Source organism: Phoxinus phoxinus, assembly GCF_949152265.1.
Source record: "Phoxinus phoxinus genome assembly, chromosome: 2".
Taxonomy (NCBI): domain Eukaryota; kingdom Metazoa; phylum Chordata; class Actinopteri; order Cypriniformes; family Leuciscidae; genus Phoxinus; species Phoxinus phoxinus.
In genome coordinates this window covers 30,215,775-30,237,658 of record NC_136877.1, presented here as the reverse complement: position 1 = coordinate 30,237,658, position 21,884 = coordinate 30,215,775, and the positions used below count along the sequence as shown (strand labels likewise).

Sequence of the window (21,884 nt, the reverse complement as noted above, 5' to 3'; positions counted from 1 at the left end):
TCGATAGCCTAATTGTAGTTACTAGTGTGGAGTGCAATAATAGGATTTTAGTAAAAATCCCATTCATTTTCTCCACAGGTGAATTGATTTTTAACTATAACTTTTAAAGACAGACCTACTGTAAGCTATAAGGATGATTTTGAGGCCTATTTTAATATGCACATTTTAACTGTTCACTGTTTGTTTTCAATTCAGTTGCTATTAAAGTTTTACATACTCTGCAATAATTTTTAACTGCCAGTGTTAAGTGGTATACTGGTACCTGTAAATTTTTCAGCGCTTATCGGGATTGACCTACCTAGGCTATAACAAAGTTGTTTGTGGCCATTACACGTGGATTTTATAGGTATTGTTGGACTTGGAAGCAATCATAAATCACTATCAAATTAATCACTATCAAATTAATAGCAATCACCTTCCTCAAATAATTGCCCAAGTCATTTTCAAATGACTTAGGCAATTATTTTAGGAAGGTGACGATATTTAATCGATTATAACTGTGTCTGAAGTATAACAGAAACAGATGTGAAGGTGGCAAGGAAAAGCAAGAGTTCTTCCCTGGCTGTAGATGGCGCTCAATCACCAAATACAGATAGATTATTATTTTCTCTGTGCTGTCCTTCACGCCATTGTTGACCGATGTCGAAAGTTTCCGGATAAGGTAGTGTAGCTGTGATCATGTAAGCACTCAGGGAGCAAGATGAACACGGCGCTGAAACACTGGAGAGAGGCGGCGACGGTGATCCTGGCGGCCGGGCTGAGACACACTCCGAGTGCGGACTCTCTTAAAGCAGGTCTGGGAAAAGTCATTGATGTAGCGCACAAATCTGCCTTCGACTATCAAGTGCTACTGCTGAAACGGAGCGGTCGCAGCGGGTTCATGCCCAATGCCTACGTGTTTCCCGGGGGGCTGGTGGATTCGTCTGACTTCTCCAGCGAGTGGCAGGATATCTTTAAAGCCTTTACGAAAGCGCCCAACTACGGCATCGGAGTTGTGAAGCAGCCGCCGGCGACTAGGCCACCCATTTTCGCTACTGACAGATCTCAGCTGGGATCTCCGATACCGGGAGATGTGGCTTTCAGGATCTGTGCGGTGAGAGAGACGTTTGAGGAGTCAGGTGTGCTCCTGGCGGTTCCCAAACACGAGGAAAGCGGGATTCGCGTGCACACAGATGATGCTAACAGTGACACCCAGCCCACACTGACCAGATTGAGCGGACTGTGGAATAAAGACGTGCTGTCTAAGTGGAGATCTCTGGTTATTGGTAACCCGGCGAATTTTATCAACATGTGCAGGGAGTTGCAGTGTCTGCCCAACATCTGGGCTCTGCATGAATGGGGGAACTGGCTGACACCCATAGGCGTGTACGGCAAACAGAGGCGCTACGACACGGCATTTTACATCTGCTGCCTACACGAGATCCCATATACGCTTCACGACGAGAAGGAAATCGTTCATTTTAAGGTGCGTTTTGAATGGTATAGTTACCTTGTACATTTAAAATTGTATTTGGCAGACACTTACCGAGCGTCTATTTGTTCAGGTCATGAATTCGTGACCAATTTGTGACGGAACGTAATTAATTTTCATAAAAACCAGCCATTCCCATATAGGTCATTCAGTCTCGCCCTGATGAGAACCGATTCTTGACTGTTGGGAAATAACACAACTGCCTTGTCTCTCAGTGGTCCACTCCCCCAGAAGTCATGCACAGCTACAAATCAAAGGAACTCTGGATAGCTCCACCTCAGTACTACGACCTTGGGCGAATGTACCATTTTCCAGCTCTCAGAGATCTCCATCGCTTTGCCTGGCAGAGGTCTTTGGAGGGATGTGAGCAGTGGCTGCCTATTTACCTGGTGTCATCTGACTGCTATGCAAGTCTTTTACCAGGTAATTGTCACATAATAAATTCCTTCAGCTGTCTGCTAAATGTTGCTTCTAAATGGGATAATAGTGTGCTGTGACTGAGTCAGGAACTTACTTGCACAAAACTGAACCTTTCCCCCCCTCGTCTGATACCTAGGGGATGCTCTGTACCCAGAGAAAGTGGACACTTCTGGGAAAAGTGGTGGTGTGGTTAAAATTGAGAAAAGCCTTGAAGAGCTCCAGCAGGAAAGTGCAAACATGCACCGCATTGTCGGTCAGGATCCATATTCAATATCTATCCATATGAACATCAGGCCCAAGTATAACCACCTCCCTCCCCTCTGCGGTGAAGATGTGGGTGGTGCCTCCAAAAATAGTAAACTCTGACACTTACCCATCACTACCTATAGTGGCAGCCTGGCAGGACTGATGGACAAAGCCTAGATGGATTTTTAATTAGCTGATTTCTACATACTGATGTGTCCCTTGACCTATGCAATGTAGTTTGATATATGGTCCATTTAACTTGTCATAAAGAGAATACACAATGACTTCCTTGTTGACGTGATGACTGTTAATATATTTTTGAACTTGATCATAAACTCTTAAAGTGGATTGTTCTGGTTATTGTCTATACTGTAATACAACACTGTATCAGGCATATAATGCAAACAAATTTTGAAGGTTTAATAGCTGTATTCAAGTTTTAATTATTCTTTATTGCAGATGAGATGGTAACGCGGAACTGTTAGTGAAGCATTGTACAGCGCTGTCAGCTTTTTCCATGCGTTCAGTTTGCAGAATACAGGATTCTTAAAAACAACTTGAAAAAAGTAGTGTACAAATAGTATAATTTGTCTATGGCTAACATATAAATAACCAATTACAATGAATTTGACTAGCAATTATTGCATATTTATTAATAATATTGGCTGAATTATCACCCTAAATTTAAATGTTTAAGTATAATGAAAAACAAATCAAGAAATATCTAATCATTTGACAAAAAAATAAAAGCATGATGTGTATTTTTAAATTGAGAAAAAACAAATGAATTCAGACAATGTGTGTGAATCTTTTCAAACAGTTTAATCATACATGAACTAAAGATAAACTACCAGATGACTGTTTCGTAGGTGTCCACTTTTCTAGATTTCTGTAGAGACAGTAGCATAAAATCCTGAACCAACTTAATACAAACACACTTGTTTCAGACATCTAATAAATTCTGCACTCTCTACACTTCCAATGAAAACCACACAACTTGAATGACAAAACGACAAAAAACAAAAACAAAACTTCTGTTAAAGGCTGTTTTGTGGAGTTGATTATTTTTTGTTTGTGGTTTGGTTATTTTGTACAGGTTGATGTTTGGTCATGGTGTTACAGTCTACATGCTTCTACTTACTGGGACTTACATTGTGAAACAACTTATGAAGTAGAAAAGGCAAAATCTGTACAAATCTTAAATGTTAAATACAATCACTCTGTACCAGTAATGACAAACATCCCACAGGAAATGTTCTCAGAATACATAAACTCACAAAACAGCAGCTTAAAATCTAAATAGAAAACAACCACCTCAACCCCCAATTAGATAAATCTGTCAGAATACATCTTAAAAAGAAAAGAAAAAATAGCTCTTCATCCATGTAGACATGTTGGACATTAGAGAGATGCCCCCAAAACTAAAGGTTTAGGGGGCAAAGCTGCAGTTGAGCTCTACCAATCAGTCCAGAACTTCACAACTTGTACAGATGCCAGAATGGGGGGGAAAATGCCTGCAAGCTGAGTGTAAAACAGACCAACTGTATGGTTATAACAAATTGTCATTAACTGAACAACATTTTAAAAAGAGCACATGTTTTTGCTGTTGTAGGCACAATAATTTATATCTAAGGGCTCATTTGAAAACCACTTCAGTTTTTGTAACAAGAATGCATTTAAAACTCACTTTAACCCATTACCTAAACACACATTGTTTTTTAAAATCTTAAACCATCAAAATGAGTACGTGTCATCGTAGCAGGAGCCAAACATGATGTGAAACATACTGCAAATGTAACCAACAGCAACATGCAAAACTTTTGGCACCACTTTATTCATCTTGACTTTTTGAAACAGAACTAATCACATTTTGCTGAGGATTTCAGTGCACTTACAAAAAAACATGCATGCTTAATATTTACCTGTGACAAGAAATTCAACTCTGCTCATTCTATGCATTATTTCAGCTAATCCTGATTTTCACACAATAAGGAAATGAAAAACATGTGCCTATGTTGGCTCGACACACAAAGAAAAAAGGCAATTCAAGTGTCTATTGTAATGTCACTCTGTTAATAAAAACTCCCAAAATTACATCATGCCAACTAACCTAACACAAAATTACAAAGTTTATCCTCGATTTCAGCAAAATGTGACGAAAACATCCTCTAAAAGTTTTAGAACTAACAAGTGAGAGAAAGGGAAACACACCCACACTTACACAAAAGTGATTCTATAAACTGAATGGCTGCTTTGAGAAGAAAAAAAACAAACAATTAGAAGCGCTAGGAAGACTGCTTAAAACAATAAAAACCAATATAGAAAAAAAAAATCTGAGAAATTAAACAATGAAAATTAAAAGCTTCTGCAAAAATCTAGTGGTTATGTTTGTACGTTCTAGAAAAATAGACTCTTTGCTCAGAACAATTTTCATGAAACTTTTTACACTTTTAGCAGTCTTTCTAACGCTCCCTATTGGCAGCACAAATGACAGAAATGAACATCACACAAAGAAACAAACAAAATAAGTAATCAATAAGCGTCAAAAGTTAACAAAAAAGGTCAAGTGTGAAATTTCAAGCGTCAGAGAAGCGAAGAGGACAACGGACTGGACGATGAACTTTTGACGTCACATCGACATGCTAGGCAAACGATGACAAACGGGCACGAAGATATCTAGAACAAAAACAAAAAAAACGAATAACAAACCTAGGTTAAAGCACAACGGAAAAAGGAGAGGGGATGAAAAAGAAAATCATGAATGATTATTTTTACATGGGGGGGCTTTCAAAGATGCACATGATCTAAACACAAAACACTGAATGCAACACAGGAAACAATGAAGAAAAGTGGGAAGAAAGAGGGAGAAATAAGCACCATGCCAATAGTGAACAAAGGAAATAACATTAAACGACAACATCCAGAAAACACAACCTGCCTACTACAGCTACGACAACTCAACACTGTCCTCGACAGCAACATTTGAACTGAAATGAAAATGTTCAACTTCTCACAACCACATTTTGATTTTAGACCAAGGGAGAGAGAGAGAGAGAGAAACAAAAAGAAAAATTGTGCTTCAATGTTTCAGCTCTTTCAGTGAAAGTCTTTTTATTTTGTGCTTCAACTTTGAATTGTGTGGGACTGTGGAATAATGCATATTTGGAGCTGCTCATAATGGTTCTTATTCACAAAACACCTGCCATGGGTAACACAAATGGATACAGTTTAGCTACCGGTACATTGAACTCCGTGAAGGACAACAACATGATGGGACACAGAGCGAGTAACAGAGTATCATCATTAAACGTGTACAGAAATTTAAGACTTGATGTGTTTGGCACATAAGTGGAACTACTCTGCACTTGTGAGCTGTTTTAAGGTGCACAAATCTGCAAACCTTTACACAAACGCCAGTCAATCTGCTCTGGATAAAAAGCAACAAAACTATGAAAAGATTCTGTCTAACAAACAAAAATCCCTGCCTAGTACAAGTTCACAAGAATCTTTGGATTGTTCAAAATGGTGATTGGTGGTGCAACTCGGACATGTCCGAGGCCTTCGCATTTTTCTTCCACTAAATGGTTTTTGTAATGCATGCGTTTATTTGAACAGAGGCACAGACCAGGGACTGGGGATTCCCTGCACTAGCATCTAAACGCTTCAAGAGGGGCTTCACACCTGGGTTCAGTCTAAAGCGTCTCTAACGTATGAAACTAAAAGGCATACAGACCGGCATATCTGTACAAGTCGCAAGAGTGGCACACGTTTCCTCACCTGGATTGTTGGAAGTGTGTCCGTACTTGATGAAAATAGAAAGATTGTGAGGTTAACAAGAATTGGCTTATTTGCAATTAATCAGTGAAAATAAAAAGCACCATTAATAAATACAAGCGTTTCAAACAGTGATGACAATAGTGAGGTAAATGTCAAACAACAACAATAAAAAAAAAGCCTGATACACTAATTTCACTTATTTTTACTAATTGCGACTCAGAGCTCAAGTTATGCTGTGAGGAAATCAACGAATGACTTCTGATAAAAGCACATTTCAGCATTCGTACTGCACATGTAAATGTACTTAGTTTAGAGATATTAAGAACTTTAGACTGAACCTTGGATCTGCTTCAGACTTTAAAAAAAAAAGCTCTTGGTGCAATTTTTTTGACTAAACAGATGACACTAAACCTAGTGAAAAGGGCCACACATCAGTTGTTTTCACAATCGGTGAATGTATCCACAAAACTTCACAAGGATTCTACAAAAACACTGTTGAATCTTTTGAGTGATTTTTTTAAACAACCGTTTTAATTCAGAGAAATTATTTAGGCAATATTATAAAACCTCTATAAAAATAGAAAAGGCATAATAGTTAAGTAATATACACTATCTGGATAATGATTTCTTCTCAATTTCCATAAAAACAATCTTCTTACCTCACGACTCAGATTGGCATTAACATTTGATTACGTTTTGAACACTAATTTACTGCCATGGTCAACTAAAGTGAGCTGCATGGAGTAACTCAAATACACGATCACAAGGTCAACTGGGAGTCTGAGGAGTCTCGATATACCAGGGTACAAGAGACCACCTGCAAACACCGAGAATAAAATACTTATTGAAATTGACTTGATTCATTTGGACAATTAAGTGGCCGTGAATTCAGCAATTGTAAACTTCCTTCCTTCTTTATGTTCTTGGCAACATTATCTCTCACTCTTTTCCAGAATGCAAATATTGCTAAAAGCTTCAAGACCAACCTCTTGAATTGAGGCGCAGGATAATGTATCAAATGACCATCAAAATAAAAGTAATGTTGTAGATTGTGCGCAAATGCCATTTTAAAACCCTATGTGCTACCATTGAGATTCTTCAGCAACTTCCAAAGAATTTGGGTTAAAAAAAAAAAAATCTTATTTTTGTTTGAGGCTTTTAAGAAATTATTCATGAACTGAAATGAAGCACTCCATCACTTATTTCATCATGTACCAGGTGAGTAGAATAATGGGCAAGTAGTTTTGGTCTGACAGAATGGTGAGAATGTCCTGAGAGTAAGTGTAGCATCTCCAGCAAACTAGCAATACTGAATGATTAACCACCATCTATGAACCAGCATGTGATATAATACCCTTGCTTAGTGTTTGTCTTTTTTAGAATGTAAAAATATTAATGTGAACTAAAAACAAGCAAAAAGCATCATCATTACTGTTGTTAGCTGAGCCCTCCAACAGAATACATACAACAAACTTTGAAGCAATGTAACATCACCCTCATTGTGAAGACACAGATACATTAAAAAAATAAATAAATAAATTAGTGAAATAAATAAATGAATTAAATAAAAAGGCATCCATGAAAACGGAGTCTAGTGAAGTGCAGCCTGACCTTCCAGATGCTCAATACAATATTCAGGTGACTGATTGATTATCTTTTGCACCGATGCAGCAAGCCTCCTTCATTTTCTAGAAAGGCAGCATTGTAGGAGGCATCAGCATTACACTGTCCGAATGTACTACAAGAGTCTAGTGTAAACACAGGAGAACATCTACAGGGGCCAGACCGTGATGATCAACAGTCTAAGGGACTGAAAGCAGTCACACAGGCTGGCTTTCATTGTGCAACATCCTTTGACGCAAGATTTAGATTTATACACAGCAAACTTGTAATATGGCACCAAAAAATAATAATAATAATAAAGACTTAAGGGAAAACAAAAGATCAACAAAACAATTAGATATATAAATGTGAAAAAAAAAAAAACTAATTTCTCCTTGGAACAAATTCATAATGCTAACAATTTGCATGTTGTCTTTGTTTTTAAGGTTAAGAGAGAAGATATGTAGGAAAGGCCAGAGAAGTAAAAGAAGGATTAGAAAAGGCAGGTGTTAAGGGTGGGTGGGGTCATTATAACTTTCCAACGTCACACTCCACTTACCAGAAAAACATTTTCAAAACAAGTCCATTTGAGAGTAAAAGCGCTCAGTATGGCTTGCTGTCATTTTTGGATCGTTTAAGTTGCACCTTCAGCCGCTTCATTCCAATCTGAAAACCGTTCATTGACTGAATGGCCGCCTGGGACGAAACTGGATTGTCGTAACTTACAAAGCCTTAAGAAAAAAAGAACAGAACAGAACAGAACCGGACATTAGTTACCCACGGCTCAGAATATACATCAAAGGCTTGTTTCTGATGTCCGAATTCAAAAATCAAAACACTCGACTCACCAAAACACTTGCTAAGGTTGGTCTGTTTGTCAATGAAGACCTTGGCAGAGATAACATTGCCGAAAGGCATAAACATCTGCAGCAAATCCTGATCACCAAACTCCTGTGGCAGATGGTAGATGAACAAGTTTGCTCCTTCAGGGCCTTTAGAAAAAAACAGAAGAGAAAGAAACAAAGATAACTTTTGGCTCCATAGCAACCTTTTTTATTTTCAATTTACATTGATCATTTATTCTCCTTGCCTAGTTAAAATAATATTCTGTGTTAAATACAACTCAAGCATGGTGCAGATTAGCACAGAAAATAGAGACCCAAGTTGATAAAACTATCATACTGGAGGGTTTGCATTTTGTTATAGCATTTTAATCGAATTCAGTAAAACAGTTGCACAAATTGCTCTTTTGATGTGGGGGGGAATACATTTTCAAGGTCTGTTTATGTGTTACTGCCATAATTACTAGTTATGCATATGCCACTTTTTCCAGAACTAGGCCGATACTTTCAATTTTGGTATACCTGTATTTTCACTGCATTTGTAATTTTTAAATATACTAGGTAGAGAAACCAAAATAATATGAAACATTTGTTGATTTAATTTGTTTAGCAAATATTTATTCCCTTTAGTTATTTTCATGCTTAATTATGATCGTTAAAATAGACTAAGGAAATAAAACTGTCTATATCAGCAGATATCAATACACACAAAAAATCTGGCCTTGCTGAACTAACAGCAAATGAAATCTGGAAAGAGGGCTTTCAAGACGAAGATTGTCATTTACATTTTTTTAGGAATATCCAACAGTCTTTCCTTAACAAAATGGTTGATTAATCTTAAATGAATAATTTTCTTAGTTCTAATATACACTACTATTCAAAATTTTAGTGTCAGTATTGTTTAAAGTATATATACACTTTCATTTAGCAATTAATCAGCATTAAATTAAACCAATGTGACAAATCTTTTGTAAAATTCTAGATGTCTTTACTATTTCAAATAAATGCATTTGAACTTTATTCAACAAAGAGTAGTGAAAAAATTAACTACAGAAAAGCTACAGAAACTGTTCGTTTTCAACATTTAAAATAATTGGTCATATAAAATACAAGCATAAAAAAAGCAAGCCACAGATTATTCCGATTGCCTTGAAGTTGTATTTAACCCAGAATGCTTCTTGAATCCATTGGCAGAGAGTTGCTGGCATGGATCTCCACATAATTTTAAACAAACCAAAATGTAGAAAATGGACATTGTGGAGAGTGATTATGATCTCTTACCCGCACTCTGATTGGGACTTGCTGTTGCAGCATATTTAAAACAAGAATGAATCCTTAAGATGGTGATCACAAGAGCCACATCAACACACACACGTTTCTCTAGTACAGAGGCTTTCACTCTCCCAACCCAAACAGCTGCTCAAAGCTCATCAGACCTCCATGTACTCACCTTCCTTCTGGCTGCCAGCGGCACTAACGTTCTGCTGGGACAGTAAACTCTGACTATAGAGGCTAGGCAGTGCGGCAGCGGCATACTGCTGGATTCCGGAATAGGCTGCCTGAGTCAGAGCCTCCATAGTGCTCCCCGAGCCGTTAGAGAGACCTCCACCGCCCAGACCACCATTCAGAGCAGCCATGCCTGCGCACACAGAAACACAGCTCAGCTTTCAGACACACAAAAACTACTGATAGATACAGAGAAACTGCATTCAGAGATACAACAGAAACGAGGCAAAGAAAGTATAGATACTGTAAATACAAATGCATCCTTATGCGTTCCAGACAATAGCAAACAATTAAACATGTAGAAGTAACTTCATGTGCTCCTTTTTTGTTGATGTGACCACATCACCTGAGATGCATTTTAATAACATGGGCAAACCGGATATTTAGCAACACCACCTGACCTTATATAAAAGCAAAAACAGTGAATGTTTCTTCTTCCTTACTTGCTAGGGAGCTCATGTTGAGACCTGCTCCAGCGCCCGCAGCAAGAGACTGGAGAGCACCTAAAGATGCCATCGGGTTCACCGAATTACTAGTACTGGAGGTGGGAGAGGAACCCGCTGTGAGGAGGAGAGAAAACAAGAACCAGGTCTGATACATTACTAATCCATCAGACATATTGCCAATTCACATTTCACTGCACTGACATGTAAAGCAAATGAGACTGAGAAGAAACAGCACATGGTTATGAGAGAAGTCATCTATTTCAGAGTGCAAAAAATGAATAAGTCAAATAACAAATACAGCACTTTAACGCAAATGATGGGGATTATCAAGAGTCAAGGTGGGTAGACTGATGCATGAACAGCAAGATATGGTTTAAACACATTACACAGTTGTTTATGTTTGGGGAAATTGCTAACACTTCAATGTTCAATGTCATCATTAGCTGTCATTACCAATGAACAATTCTTTAACCAAGATTAATGTACGTTACTTTCTACATATGCACATAACATCAGGCATAAACTCATTTTACTTAACAATGAAAAATACTACATTTAAAATTCAACACTAATTGGACAGATATATTCCACAGAGCAATTCTATTTCACAGACTGATAAGAAGCAAAGTTAAGAACAGGAGGAGATTAAAAAGCAGGACCAACCCTTGTAGGCGTCCCAGGCAGATTGAGCGGGCTGTCCGGAGGGCATACCTGAGCTGGTGAGGACACTGAGAGGGGAACTGGAGGTGGTCAGAGCACTGCTACCTGTGGGTGTAGCCTGTGTAGCACTCGCTGCTGCTGCTAATGCAGCCAGATTCTGCATGGCATTCAGACCTGCCGCAGATCACATCCAGAATATCAAGAACCACACAACACCACACACTGCCTTCTCGCCAACATTCACATGCACAACCTTCTTCCATCGTCCTAAAGCTAATAGTTAGTCAAAACCAATGATTTTATGGGTTTGCAATGCATCTGAGAAAGTGGCTAACTAACAGCCGCTATCATTTCTAGCGGGTCCGAGTGGAGCGAAGCGCATCAGACTCTCACCTGACATTGGATGGAGATTGTTGAGCGCATTTCCAGAGGATGCAGACTGTTGTAGAAGCTGCAAATAAAGCTAGACATTACATCAAAACAGAGAACAGAGAGAGTCAGGACTGCATCCAGGACTGTGATGAGAGGAGAGGAGAGGAGAGGAGAGGAGAGGAGAGGAGAGGAGAGGAGAGGAGAGGAGAGGAGAGGAGAGGAGAGGAGAGGAGAGGAGAGGAGATAAATCAGGCAACACTGCAAAATAAAGACAAACAGGAGCACATGTGAACAAGAGTCAAGACAGAAACAAAGAAGAGGGAAATGTGGACATTCAAGGGCGATCAGAAATTATAATAGGACTGAAAAGGATTAGAAGGGGAAAAGATGAAGATAGAAGTTTTCACAGCACACCCATGGAGCAGCACTAACACATTCAAACAGGGCTACACATCTATGCCGGCCCATGTGAGGAAACAACTAATTAAACAGTAACTTTAGGAGTAACCAATCATAGACAATCAGGATTTTGAGAAGCCAAATTAAATGCATTTAAATAACGGCCAAACACAGACCTGTAGCCCAAGTGCTCAAACACAGCAAAAAAACACAGCAACCTTTTTTAAAAAAAGCAAATCTGATTACAAGCCTCTCACGGAATCTAATCTAATCACTATAGATTAGGGCTGCACAATTAATCGCAATGAAACCGCACGCGATTTGGCAAAGGCTGCGATTATTTTATGCGCAGCTTGTCAGTGCAGTGCGGCTGATCGGTAGTAAATGCTGCTTCATCTGAACACCAGAGGGCGCTCTCACGCAGACACGCCAAATATGGCCTGCTGCAGAAGTATGATAACACATCATTCCAGGAAATCCCTATCGGGCATCATACTATCTTTAGCTGAATAAACAGAAGATTGAAACACTTAGATTAATTAAACATGACTAAAAAACACACGACTGTCTATTTCTGTGTAAGAAGCCACATCATCTCACAGAAGGATGCTCAAGTGTCGTTATGAAGTGAGTTTGGAGTAAAAGCATGTTATTAAAAGTTGTCTTTTGTTGGACAAGAGGTGCATAAATGCTTCTCATGTTTGGAAAGATGTTAGATGCGTGTTGCTTTTTCAAATACACATTACAAGTGACTCAAACTCGTAGTGCTTTCAGATGGAGCAGCATTTACAGAGCCGTACATCAATGTAAAGCTGCGCGTAAAATAAATAAATAATCGCAGCCTTTGCGATTTCATAATGGAGATAAGCCAAATCGGTTTAAGTGCGATTTCATGTCAATTGCAATTAATCGTGCAGCCCTACTACAGATGCAAACAATAATGCATTATAGTTTTGATAAAGCAAATTGCATTTTGAATGGAGCTAGGGGTGTCGCAATATACCAGCATTGATAAGTGATACTTAAGAAAAATCTTGATATGTTAATACCACACCAATGAAAATATCGTAATTAATCCAGCAATCTGCTTGACACTCCAACATAGGAGGTGGCAGTAGTGCACCTTAATGCTACTTGTGTAGCTACTACTGCTGCACAAAATCATCTCAGAGATGACGACAGACGAAAGAGAGATGTTCTACCTGCACCAGAAAAAGGTGAGCTCTTTAGTGTGGGAGTTTTTTTAGATTCAGTAAAAATAAAATAAAAACATGTGATGCTAGACACCACAATCAGCAAGAAGTGCTGATCAACAGCAAGTGCTTTTTGTACAGTTGTGGTTACAATTTCTCTCGTCTGCATACCCACATATTTTAAGTGATTATTTTTTCCAAACAAATTAAAACAAAAACAAACCAAGTTAAATTTGGCTGACTGTTTGTTTTTTCTTTCAAAATTTCTATATTGTGATTATAATGTTACTGTGAAGTATTTTGGCTATTTAATAATTTAAGGAAATTCTGATATTGTGACAGCCCTAGATGGAGCAAAGACCAGCTTTCTTTTACCAAATATGAATGTTTTCATTGTGCACGTGCTTCGTGTAGTTTATGCAGTGCAGTTTGCATGTTTTAAACAGTGGCGCGGTTTCTACGTGCATAGACCTCAGATGCAACTGGATCTGTCCTGTGTACTCACTGCAAGGTACTGTGGCCCCAGTGAGTTCAGTCCTGTAAGGTTCCCCCACATAGAGGCGGCGTTGAGCTGCTGCATCTGTTGCTGCAGCTGCTGGGTGATGCGTTTCTGTTCCTTATCCTTCTGTGTGTCTGCAAACTTCACCACGATGGGAGAAGAGCAGCCCTAAGGGACACAATAGAATTCAAAATATAGCATAGCAAATTCAGCATAGAATATCATTTAGAAACATAAAAAGGAAAAGCAACCAAGTTGTCACAGATATGTGTATACTCTAATATGTTACAGCAGCGTCTCAGCTTTTCATAATACACTACTGTTCAAATGTTTTGGGACAGTATGATTTTTTTCTTCTGGAAGAGAGAAATTAATACTTGATCAATTTGCATCCTTGCTGAATAAAAGACATTTACAAATGAACCGTTTCAAATAAATGCTGTTCTTTTACATTCTATTCATAGAATCCTAAAAAAAAAACCCATACGCATTGGGTCATAGGCATTTATGAGTGTATGTGTATGTGTGTTTACCTCCATGGTCTGTGCCTGGTGCATGGATTTGATGGCAGACTGGGCCATCTGTCTCGCTGTGAATGTGACGAAGGCACAGCCTGTGAACAGAATTGACAAGTAAGAGTAGATCACGAAAGGACACCAACTTCTGTTTTTAAACCATAAACCTAAATCCATAAACTAAAAGTACACATGAAACAATCAGGTAGAAACACAACCTCATCAAAAACAGGCCCGATTCAGGCCCAGTCTCTTTGAAAAACGGTTCGAGGGCTGCTGAGTCGAAATGGGTTGTGCATATTACTTATGCAGTTCCCATGGTGATGGACAGCAAGTTCACTCAAGCTAATTCTAAAATAAATAGCGTGGGCCTGAATGTGCATTATGTTCCCTTGGTTACACTTTGGTTAACTTAAAAATCACAGTGATTCTCTACGCCACAGGTAAATGACAGCTAGAAACTAGGAGAATAAGTGGACAAGCGGAAAAAAATTTGAATGATCAAAGCGACTGTGCAAACATTCTCAATTTGTTGCATGCAGTAATGGTTATATAACCTCTAATATCACTTGTCATGTGGAGTTTCAGATGAATGAAGCCATTTTCATTTGGGCCGACAGGAGCCAATTGAGTCTCATTTTTCTCTGATGGGTTGTGTCTGCAACTATTAGTTACGTAAACACTACCTCCTCGAAATAACTAAAATGAGAGAGTAACTGATGAAGATGTTTATTAGTGTGCTACCAGTGCACAGAAGGAAAGACCTTCATGCGTAAGTCAAGTTAAATTCATGCGTATATGTGCTAGAAGTCAAAACATTCACAGTACTGGCTCTATTCTCACTCTCTTTTTTTCTTAATCGGGTCACATGATGGGTGTATAATTTCCTTTGGCTGGTGATAGTGAAAATGTACATGTGTGCATGAGAGAGTTCTCACCGCGGCTCAGTCCGTCAGGACCTCTCAGTATACGGCACTCCTCAATTTGACCGTATGGAGAAAACATGAGCCTTATGTCATTCTCATTACACTTCTTTGAAACCATTCCAATAAACAGCTTTCTATCTTCTATCGCTGAAACACAAGAAAAGTGTTATGGCAGCACTGCCTCTGCACAGCTGTTCAACAGTCTTTGTGAACATTTCCTCAAGCAATACACTACCGTTCAAACGTTTGGGGCCGGTAAGATTTTCTAATGTTTTGAAAGAATTATCTTAATCTAAGGCTGCGTTTATTTAATTATAATACAGTAAAATAGTAATATTGTGAAATAGTATTACAAGTTACAATTTTGGTAAAGCTGAATTTTCATTACTCATATGATCCTTCAGAAATCACTCTAATATAGTAATAACTCAAGAAAAATTATTCATTAAATGTTGAAAAAAATAAAGTGTCATGCATCTTTTTTTCAGGATTCTTTGACTGACTCTAAACTTTTGAACGGAGAGTAACTTTTGGAGTAAATTCAAGCCACTCACCATTGTTTTTTTCACTGTCTGCAGGCTTCATCTGTATTGGATGATGCATCTGTACAGAGAGAAAAAAAAAAAGTTCACGTGACTTAACATCGACATTTCCCATCCCCCATGAGAAATCGGCTGTTTGAAAAGCTTTAGTTTATTTTGGGTCTACTGAAAATACATGTGTAGATTTGATGCATTTTTAAGAGCAATAAATATAAGGCGGCCATCTGAAGACACGCATGAAGGATTAATGGATTATTGATACAATAAAATAAAAGTAGATCCTTTTCTCACCCCTGGAAGAATCTTCATGTTGTGAAGGGCATTTTGTGCTTCTAACGCAGATTTACGGGTGTAATATGTGACAAAACAACAACCTGCAAATGCAATAAATGGTCTATGAACCAAGTCCAAGATGACAACAATTCCACTGAGACCAATTTCTAGAACTGCGTTCCAAATCCTAGTGAGCAGCATTTTAAGGGGTTGTTGGCACATTCCCAACATGAGGACTGTTCCAAAAAGTAGGCAAATTAACTGCGCTGCCACATAAGACAACTTGTTTAGGCCACACTTTTTAAGCAGCACTGCATGCGTGTGTGTGCTATGTGCTCACTAGGATTTGGAACAGACCGTATAAGTGCGCAGTGTACTGACTGTCAAGTACCTTTACTCTGTGGGGGGTTCTGACTCCTGTCCCGAAGAACATTGATTTCATAAACTGCACCATAGGGCTCAAACAGCTCACGCAGCTGATCCTCTGACCACGTCCGGGGGACCTGACCCACAAACATCTTTATAGCATCAATGTCGGGCTGGTCTGGGTGGTCCAGAGACCCATTCATCTTCTTGGTTCTACAGAAAAGAAAAAAACCTAAATCTGTTTAACTAGTCTTAAAGAGATGGCCCTCAATGTCTCTCTGACAGATGATGATACTCAAACATATTGCACATGGAAGGATGCACACAACAATCTCATATCGTGCCCACTGCCCAAGTATGAAAACCCCCAAATTACAACTAAGTCTTATTTACCAACAGCACGCCAGTATTAGACTGATCGGTCAGGCTGATTAAACCAGTTGATGATTGTTTTTTAGACCAAGCTTTGATTTGGCAGATAAGTTTCTTCCACTTGGTCAGCTTTGCCAATATATAATGCATTTGCTGTTCTCAGGATGAGATGGGTAAATGGCCTGCAAAATAAGTACTTATTTCAACAGCTGTTTACATCTTATTTGCGATCACAAAATTGCTTTCTGTAAATAAATACTTGAGTTCTTTGTATTACATTACATTATGATTGTCTATACCAGTAGATCTCAGAACCAGCATCAGCCATTGAAAAACCCAAATTGATTGACCACTAGTCTAAATATGATCATTCAGATACAGTTTCTTCGAAATTCATATATGAACATATATGAAGCCTTAAAATGGCTACACAAGATTTTCTGAGGTAAGCAATAACTGAAAATTGTTCATGCACTAACAGTTTACAACTAACTGGATTTATAGTCGTAATGAAATGGAAGCAGCGACAGATCTTTTCTTACAGTACATATTGAGACAATCATGTGAGTGTAACAAGATTATCGAAAAAGACAAAATGGGCTTGGTTCAATTCATCAGTTGTTGATTGTGAAGATGTGGGCGTTGCACTCAAAATTGGAGGCAGATGAATGCGAGCTTGTAGGGGCAGAGTTTAAGCAGACTAAATGATTGGAGAAATCCAGCATCCGGAAATCTGGAAATCCATCTGTCATTTTCACCTGAAGGTCCAGTAATGACATTTTGATTCAGCATAAAAAAAATATATAAAAAAATTAAACGTGTAGATTCACAATAACATGGATTTAGAAAGTATATTTGGACTTCAATCAATAAACCACCAAAAATGACATTAAAAAGAGAAAGGAAAATGTCAGATATCACAAAAGAATATCAAAGTCTTGATACACTTCTGCTTGACAGAGTAGAGCATGAGGGGAAGCAACGAGTGATGTCATGGACAGGCCTGAAGCACTGCTTCATCACTCTCTTTAGCAGCTGCTGATCAGTGGAGTGACAGATCACTTTACGAAAACACAGCATTGTCCTGCTGACAAAGAGCAGCATTAGCCAGAAGCTAAAAGCCAGATTAATGGTGTTTATTGATCAGAGGACAGCAGAGCTTATAAAACCTTCCGCTTTGTCGATTTTCCAGCAACCAGAACTTGTTCAGACAAGCAGATAACACAGCCTCTCTAAAATATCATCCAATCTGGGCCAGAGAAACATTGGGTGTTCACTGGGGCAAAAACATTTAAGGATTGTAAATTCTTTCCCAGTGAACTGACCAGTTTCTGACTGTTGGGATTAGATAAAATCACAGAACATCAGAACACAATGTTGGAGAAGAATCAGAAGATTCTACCGATTCAACAAAAACTACTAAACCTGAATGGAAGAACAATCAGACAAACAGGAAGGAGATAATCAAGATGGTAGTCATCTCTTTCCCATTGCTGCAAATTAATATGAATAGTATATGAATGCAGCCTTCAATCTGAAGACTATTAGCCACAATGAACTTGTTCTTTTTGGGTTATTTGTTATGCAAGAGATGCAGAGAAGGCCATTTACCATAGCTCTAGCTCAGTCAGCAGTTCCTGGCCTTGGTCTTGGCTAAATTGTTCCCTTTGAGGTTGTAAAACCTCACAATGAGAATCACAAACAAACAACCCTTGTGATTTTAATAAGACAAACACTGAAATGTTTTATTTCAGCATCCTGCAACAGCAAAGAATGAAATCTTGCGTTAACCTACAAATAATATAAGGGGCAATACATCCTATCCTATAACAGACAGGGAAGTAGTAAAACAAGGATTTTACTTTCCTTTCTAAAATGCGAGTGACTAACTCGTTGACTATTTGAGAAATATTTCAGAGTTTCGCACCAACAAGTTTTTACAATGCTTCAATCATATAAATCATCTTACTCTCCAGATTTTAACTTCTTTTTGCTTTTCCTGGGCAGATTATGAAATGTCCAAATATCTTCATTTAGCAGATCCAACTAGATGATCACATCTAGTAGATCATACACAGTCAAATTATTGGGCTTTTATTAAAAGAGACGTATCAGACTAGGCTGCGAATAAAAAATTAACAACAATACAGTCTAATAATAAAAACAACAATATGTTTACAACAGGATTATGTAGTAAACATGAACTAGCATCCCTCACTGCAGGCCTCTGGTCATTGGGCATTGACTTTCAGCTACTTAGTACCGAAAATACTGCCTGACATTTACATTTACTGGCCTTTCGGCTCAGAATAAGACGTAAACAAATCAGTAAATCACTCAGATTTTACAGACCACACTAATTAATAAAATTAAACAGTCTCTGCAGTTAAAAAAAATCCCACCTTTAATAACGAGAAATTAAGGTATTAAAGTGAAACCCAAATCAAGTTACGACCAAGCTGAACAGTAAAGTCTGTACTCACACTGGGTTGGAAGTCAAACTGCAATGGTCCACCATCATCTCAGGAAGAAAATCCAGCTTAAAGGAAGCCATTTTCTACAGCACTTCACCAATCAGTAAGTCTCAAATGAACACTGACAGAATCCACAAAAAAAGCACTTGTTTACACTTAAACAGCCACAGCAACTATCCGTCTAAACAACGTCTCTCAAGGTTCAGAAGTCGTGAGAAGTGACATGGGAACAGCTGAGAGAGAAAGGGAAATGTACACCTCATGGAGGCTGATCAGACCCCACAAAACTCAAATCGACATGGAGCAAAGAGAGACAACGATGAGGCTCGGCACTGTGCTGGATGACAAACACAGGCCGTAGCTCTGGTCACTGGGCTGGGACTGAGGATTAGGACGGGCCCGACGGGACACTAAAAGCTGCACCCCTGCTTCCACAAAGGAAAGTGCTGATGGAGGGGGACTTTTTTGTGAGTTTTTCTCTTAGCAAAGCAGAAAGGAGTGCAGTGTCAGATAAATAAAGCGTCAGATTGATGCTGATAAGCGTGAGTGAGCGGCAGGAATGAATGGGTACGGGCAGCTCTCTGGTAATCCCCGAGCTGAAGCGCCCCTAGGACACAATCGTGTTCCGGCAACGGGCCACGAACGGTGCACTGTTCCAGCATGGTGGGGGTGGCGGAAGGGAGGGAGGAACGGGCTGCTCGGGGTCATGCGACATGGGTCATGTTATAAGCTCGCAGTCAAAGGTGTCAAACTAAACAAGCCACAGGCAGACTGAGGTATACCATTTAGTCTTGTTTAGCACAAAAACACCAATGGCCCTATAATAGGCATATAACAAATAACATTCAAATGCCTTGATTGCCAAAAAAAGTAGTTTGTATAATATAGTTTGTAAAATGCTGATTCGTTTAGAAAATAATTGCATATAAATAATGATGCAGGAATACATAAAAGAACATCCTTACAAAAATATTTCAGCAATTAATCAGAATGTTATCATTTTTGTCTTCCTCAACAGTCTGTCTCAGATATTCAAAAAGGCCATGACATCATCGCTAGTCATGCAGTGACATCAGGCGGGCTGCTCACTGCAGATATGCTTACTATTTAGAAAAAGGAGCAATGACAAAATAAGAGCAAGTAATTTTTTCTTCTCATTCCAGCTTAAAAGAGAAGCTGCTTAAAAGACTTGTTTCCCACTGAGGGAAAACCTGTAGATGGAGGGTATCCTCACACCCCTGGGGTAAAAGGATGTGGAGTGTATGTGTTCTTACCCGCCAAGGGCAGGTACTTCCACAGCAGGAAGGGAAAGCTCGCATTGAGGTTGCCCGATCTGCGCTGTGGTCAGGTAGAGGGCTTCAGCGTCGATGCTATCCATCCAGTGACTTTGTTAAATGCTACAGAAACACACCAAACATTACAGGACACACACATCAGACACACATACACAGGTAAACATAAACTGGAAAGGAAAAAGGAAGAGAGACGTCTTCTGACAGAATAGACAGCATGCAAACCTCATGTCACAAAACTGCATGCACACAGAAAACACATATGTAGGAGAGTGAGAAGACACTTCCTGGATGATCTGAACATAATTATGTAAATGACAGACTATAATCTGAGAGGAAGCTGTTGTCACTTTAATTGAGCCTCTACAAACTGATTACCTCCAAACACAAAGGTTTGTCATATTAAAAAAGGGAAAAAATGGTCTCCAAGCTTAGACCAAACCAGATGTTCAGCCCAAACTTATTTTCAATTTACTTTTAACAAAGAGAGTTACTGAAAGGAGAGTGTATATGACTAACAGCACTGTGTAAAATACTACTCTGCTGAGAAACACAATGTAAAGTCCCACATACCCAACCAGTAGGCAAAGAAAAGATTCACACATCAGATCTGTGGTCAAAGTAAATACAACTGATAGGCTATATCAGTAACATAATATCAGTGTTTATAATATAGACATAGTGCATAGGATCACTATCATGGCGAAACAACCAGACCACAATGACAGATAGAATTTTCATTTTTGGGTGAACTATCCTTTTAATGAATCTGACATTCTACGATGCATATGAGCACATACACTACTAAACAACTTCAAAAATATGAACAGATTGTAAAACACTAGGCATCATACACTTGCAGACTTTGTATATTAGTTACAGAGGAAATTACTGGGCACCATACTAAACGACTATCACACCAAGTCAGAACAGAACAGAACAAACTCGCACAGAAACAAATGCTTTGTTGCTAGGAGACGGATGACAAATGAAAACAAGGTGTTCTAAAATCAGCTCAAAATATTAAACATGTTTGATGTCCTACGACGGCATGGAACCAAACTTTGAAGCTAAAAATAAAAAATAAAGATTGGGAGTCTGTGAACATCATACACTACACTGTTTTCTGTGAAATCTGTCAACTCAAAACTGCAGACTGACTAGGGATGTCAAGTTACACAAGTTCCCATAATCGATCGTCATTTAAATTAAGGATCAATTAATTGATTAATCGTTAGCCTTAATATTGCAATATGCGTCTACAGCAGTGGCATATAGACAACAGCATGACATTGACATGGTGTGCATGTTTCTCACCAAATGAATGAGAACGGTTTTTAGTCTAAATAAAGGGCTAGTAGGATTGTAAGATGAGTCAATCAATGTGTGATTGATAATTTAATTAAATTACTTATTTAATAATCAAATATGACGACTAATAGCCTACAACATGTCAATGCCGCCTCAGATGCGTGCTAGTCAGAACCTAACCAGAATCCTGTTTGTGAACGCGATCGTTGATTAATCGTTAGCATCCCTGAGACTGACTATGACTTTCACCAAATAGCATCCACTTGTCCAGACTGTAAATATGGGGGGAAATCTGGGCAAAAGTTGTGTAGTGTATTCCAGCCTTTAAAAAACAGAAAATGTAACATTTAGAGGGAAATCAAAACTACACAATTTCTGAA

The 21,884-nt window shown here is 38.7% G+C and overlaps 2 protein-coding genes across 14 annotated transcripts in view; one reads left to right on the top strand and one right to left on the bottom strand.

Moving 5' to 3' along the window:
• Positions 1–217: 217 nt before the first annotated feature.
• Positions 218–3,421, top strand: nudt19 (nudix (nucleoside diphosphate linked moiety X)-type motif 19). Its single transcript, XM_079594442.1, has 3 exons — positions 218–1,465; positions 1,687–1,894; positions 2,028–3,421. The coding sequence occupies exons 1-3, from the start codon at positions 701–703 to the stop codon at positions 2,255–2,257; spliced, it is 1,203 nt and encodes a 400-aa protein (XP_079450568.1). The 5' UTR covers positions 218–700; the 3' UTR covers positions 2,258–3,421.
• The window catches only part of celf1 (cugbp, Elav-like family member 1), a 29,472-nt gene continuing 10,528 nt past the window's right edge, over positions 2,941–21,884 (bottom strand). The window contains exons 3-17 of one of the 13 annotated variants that reach the window (XM_079594328.1): positions 20,176–20,298; positions 16,081–16,268; positions 15,708–15,790; positions 15,429–15,477; positions 14,887–15,021; positions 13,967–14,046; positions 13,440–13,601; positions 11,364–11,433; positions 10,974–11,144; positions 10,308–10,424; positions 9,809–9,997; positions 9,640–9,660; positions 8,365–8,508; positions 8,076–8,247; positions 2,941–4,813 (exon numbers count right to left, since the gene is read on the bottom strand). In XM_079594328.1, coding sequence (XP_079450454.1) covers positions 8,120–8,247; positions 8,365–8,508; positions 9,640–9,660; positions 9,809–9,997; positions 10,308–10,424; positions 10,974–11,144; positions 11,364–11,433; positions 13,440–13,601; positions 13,967–14,046; positions 14,887–15,021; positions 15,429–15,477; positions 15,708–15,790; positions 16,081–16,268; positions 20,176–20,279 — 1,641 coding nt within the window. In that variant the 5' untranslated portion in view covers positions 20,280–20,298 and the 3' untranslated portion in view covers positions 2,941–4,813; positions 8,076–8,119. Of the gene's footprint in view, positions 4,814–8,075; positions 8,248–8,364; positions 8,509–9,639; positions 9,661–9,808; positions 9,998–10,307; positions 10,425–10,973; positions 11,145–11,363; positions 11,434–13,439; positions 13,602–13,966; positions 14,047–14,886; positions 15,022–15,428; positions 15,478–15,707; positions 15,791–16,080; positions 16,269–18,910; positions 19,078–20,175; positions 20,300–21,884 lie in introns of those variants that run through there. The other 12 variants (XM_079594334.1, XM_079594333.1, XM_079594337.1 and 9 more) reach the window with 12 other exon arrangements.

Bases quoted from the DNA above. Each gene is read 5' to 3' on its own strand.
- nudt19 (XM_079594442.1), top strand. From the start codon at position 701: ATGAACACGGCGCTGAAACACTGGAGAGAGGCGGCGACGGTGATCCTG. The intron at 1,466-1,686 runs GTGCGTTTTGAA...CTTGTCTCTCAG, and splicing joins AGGAAATCGTTCATTTTAAG to TGGTCCACTCCCCCAGAAGT. The intron at 1,895-2,027 runs GTAATTGTCACA...TCTGATACCTAG, and splicing joins CTATGCAAGTCTTTTACCAG to GGGATGCTCTGTACCCAGAG.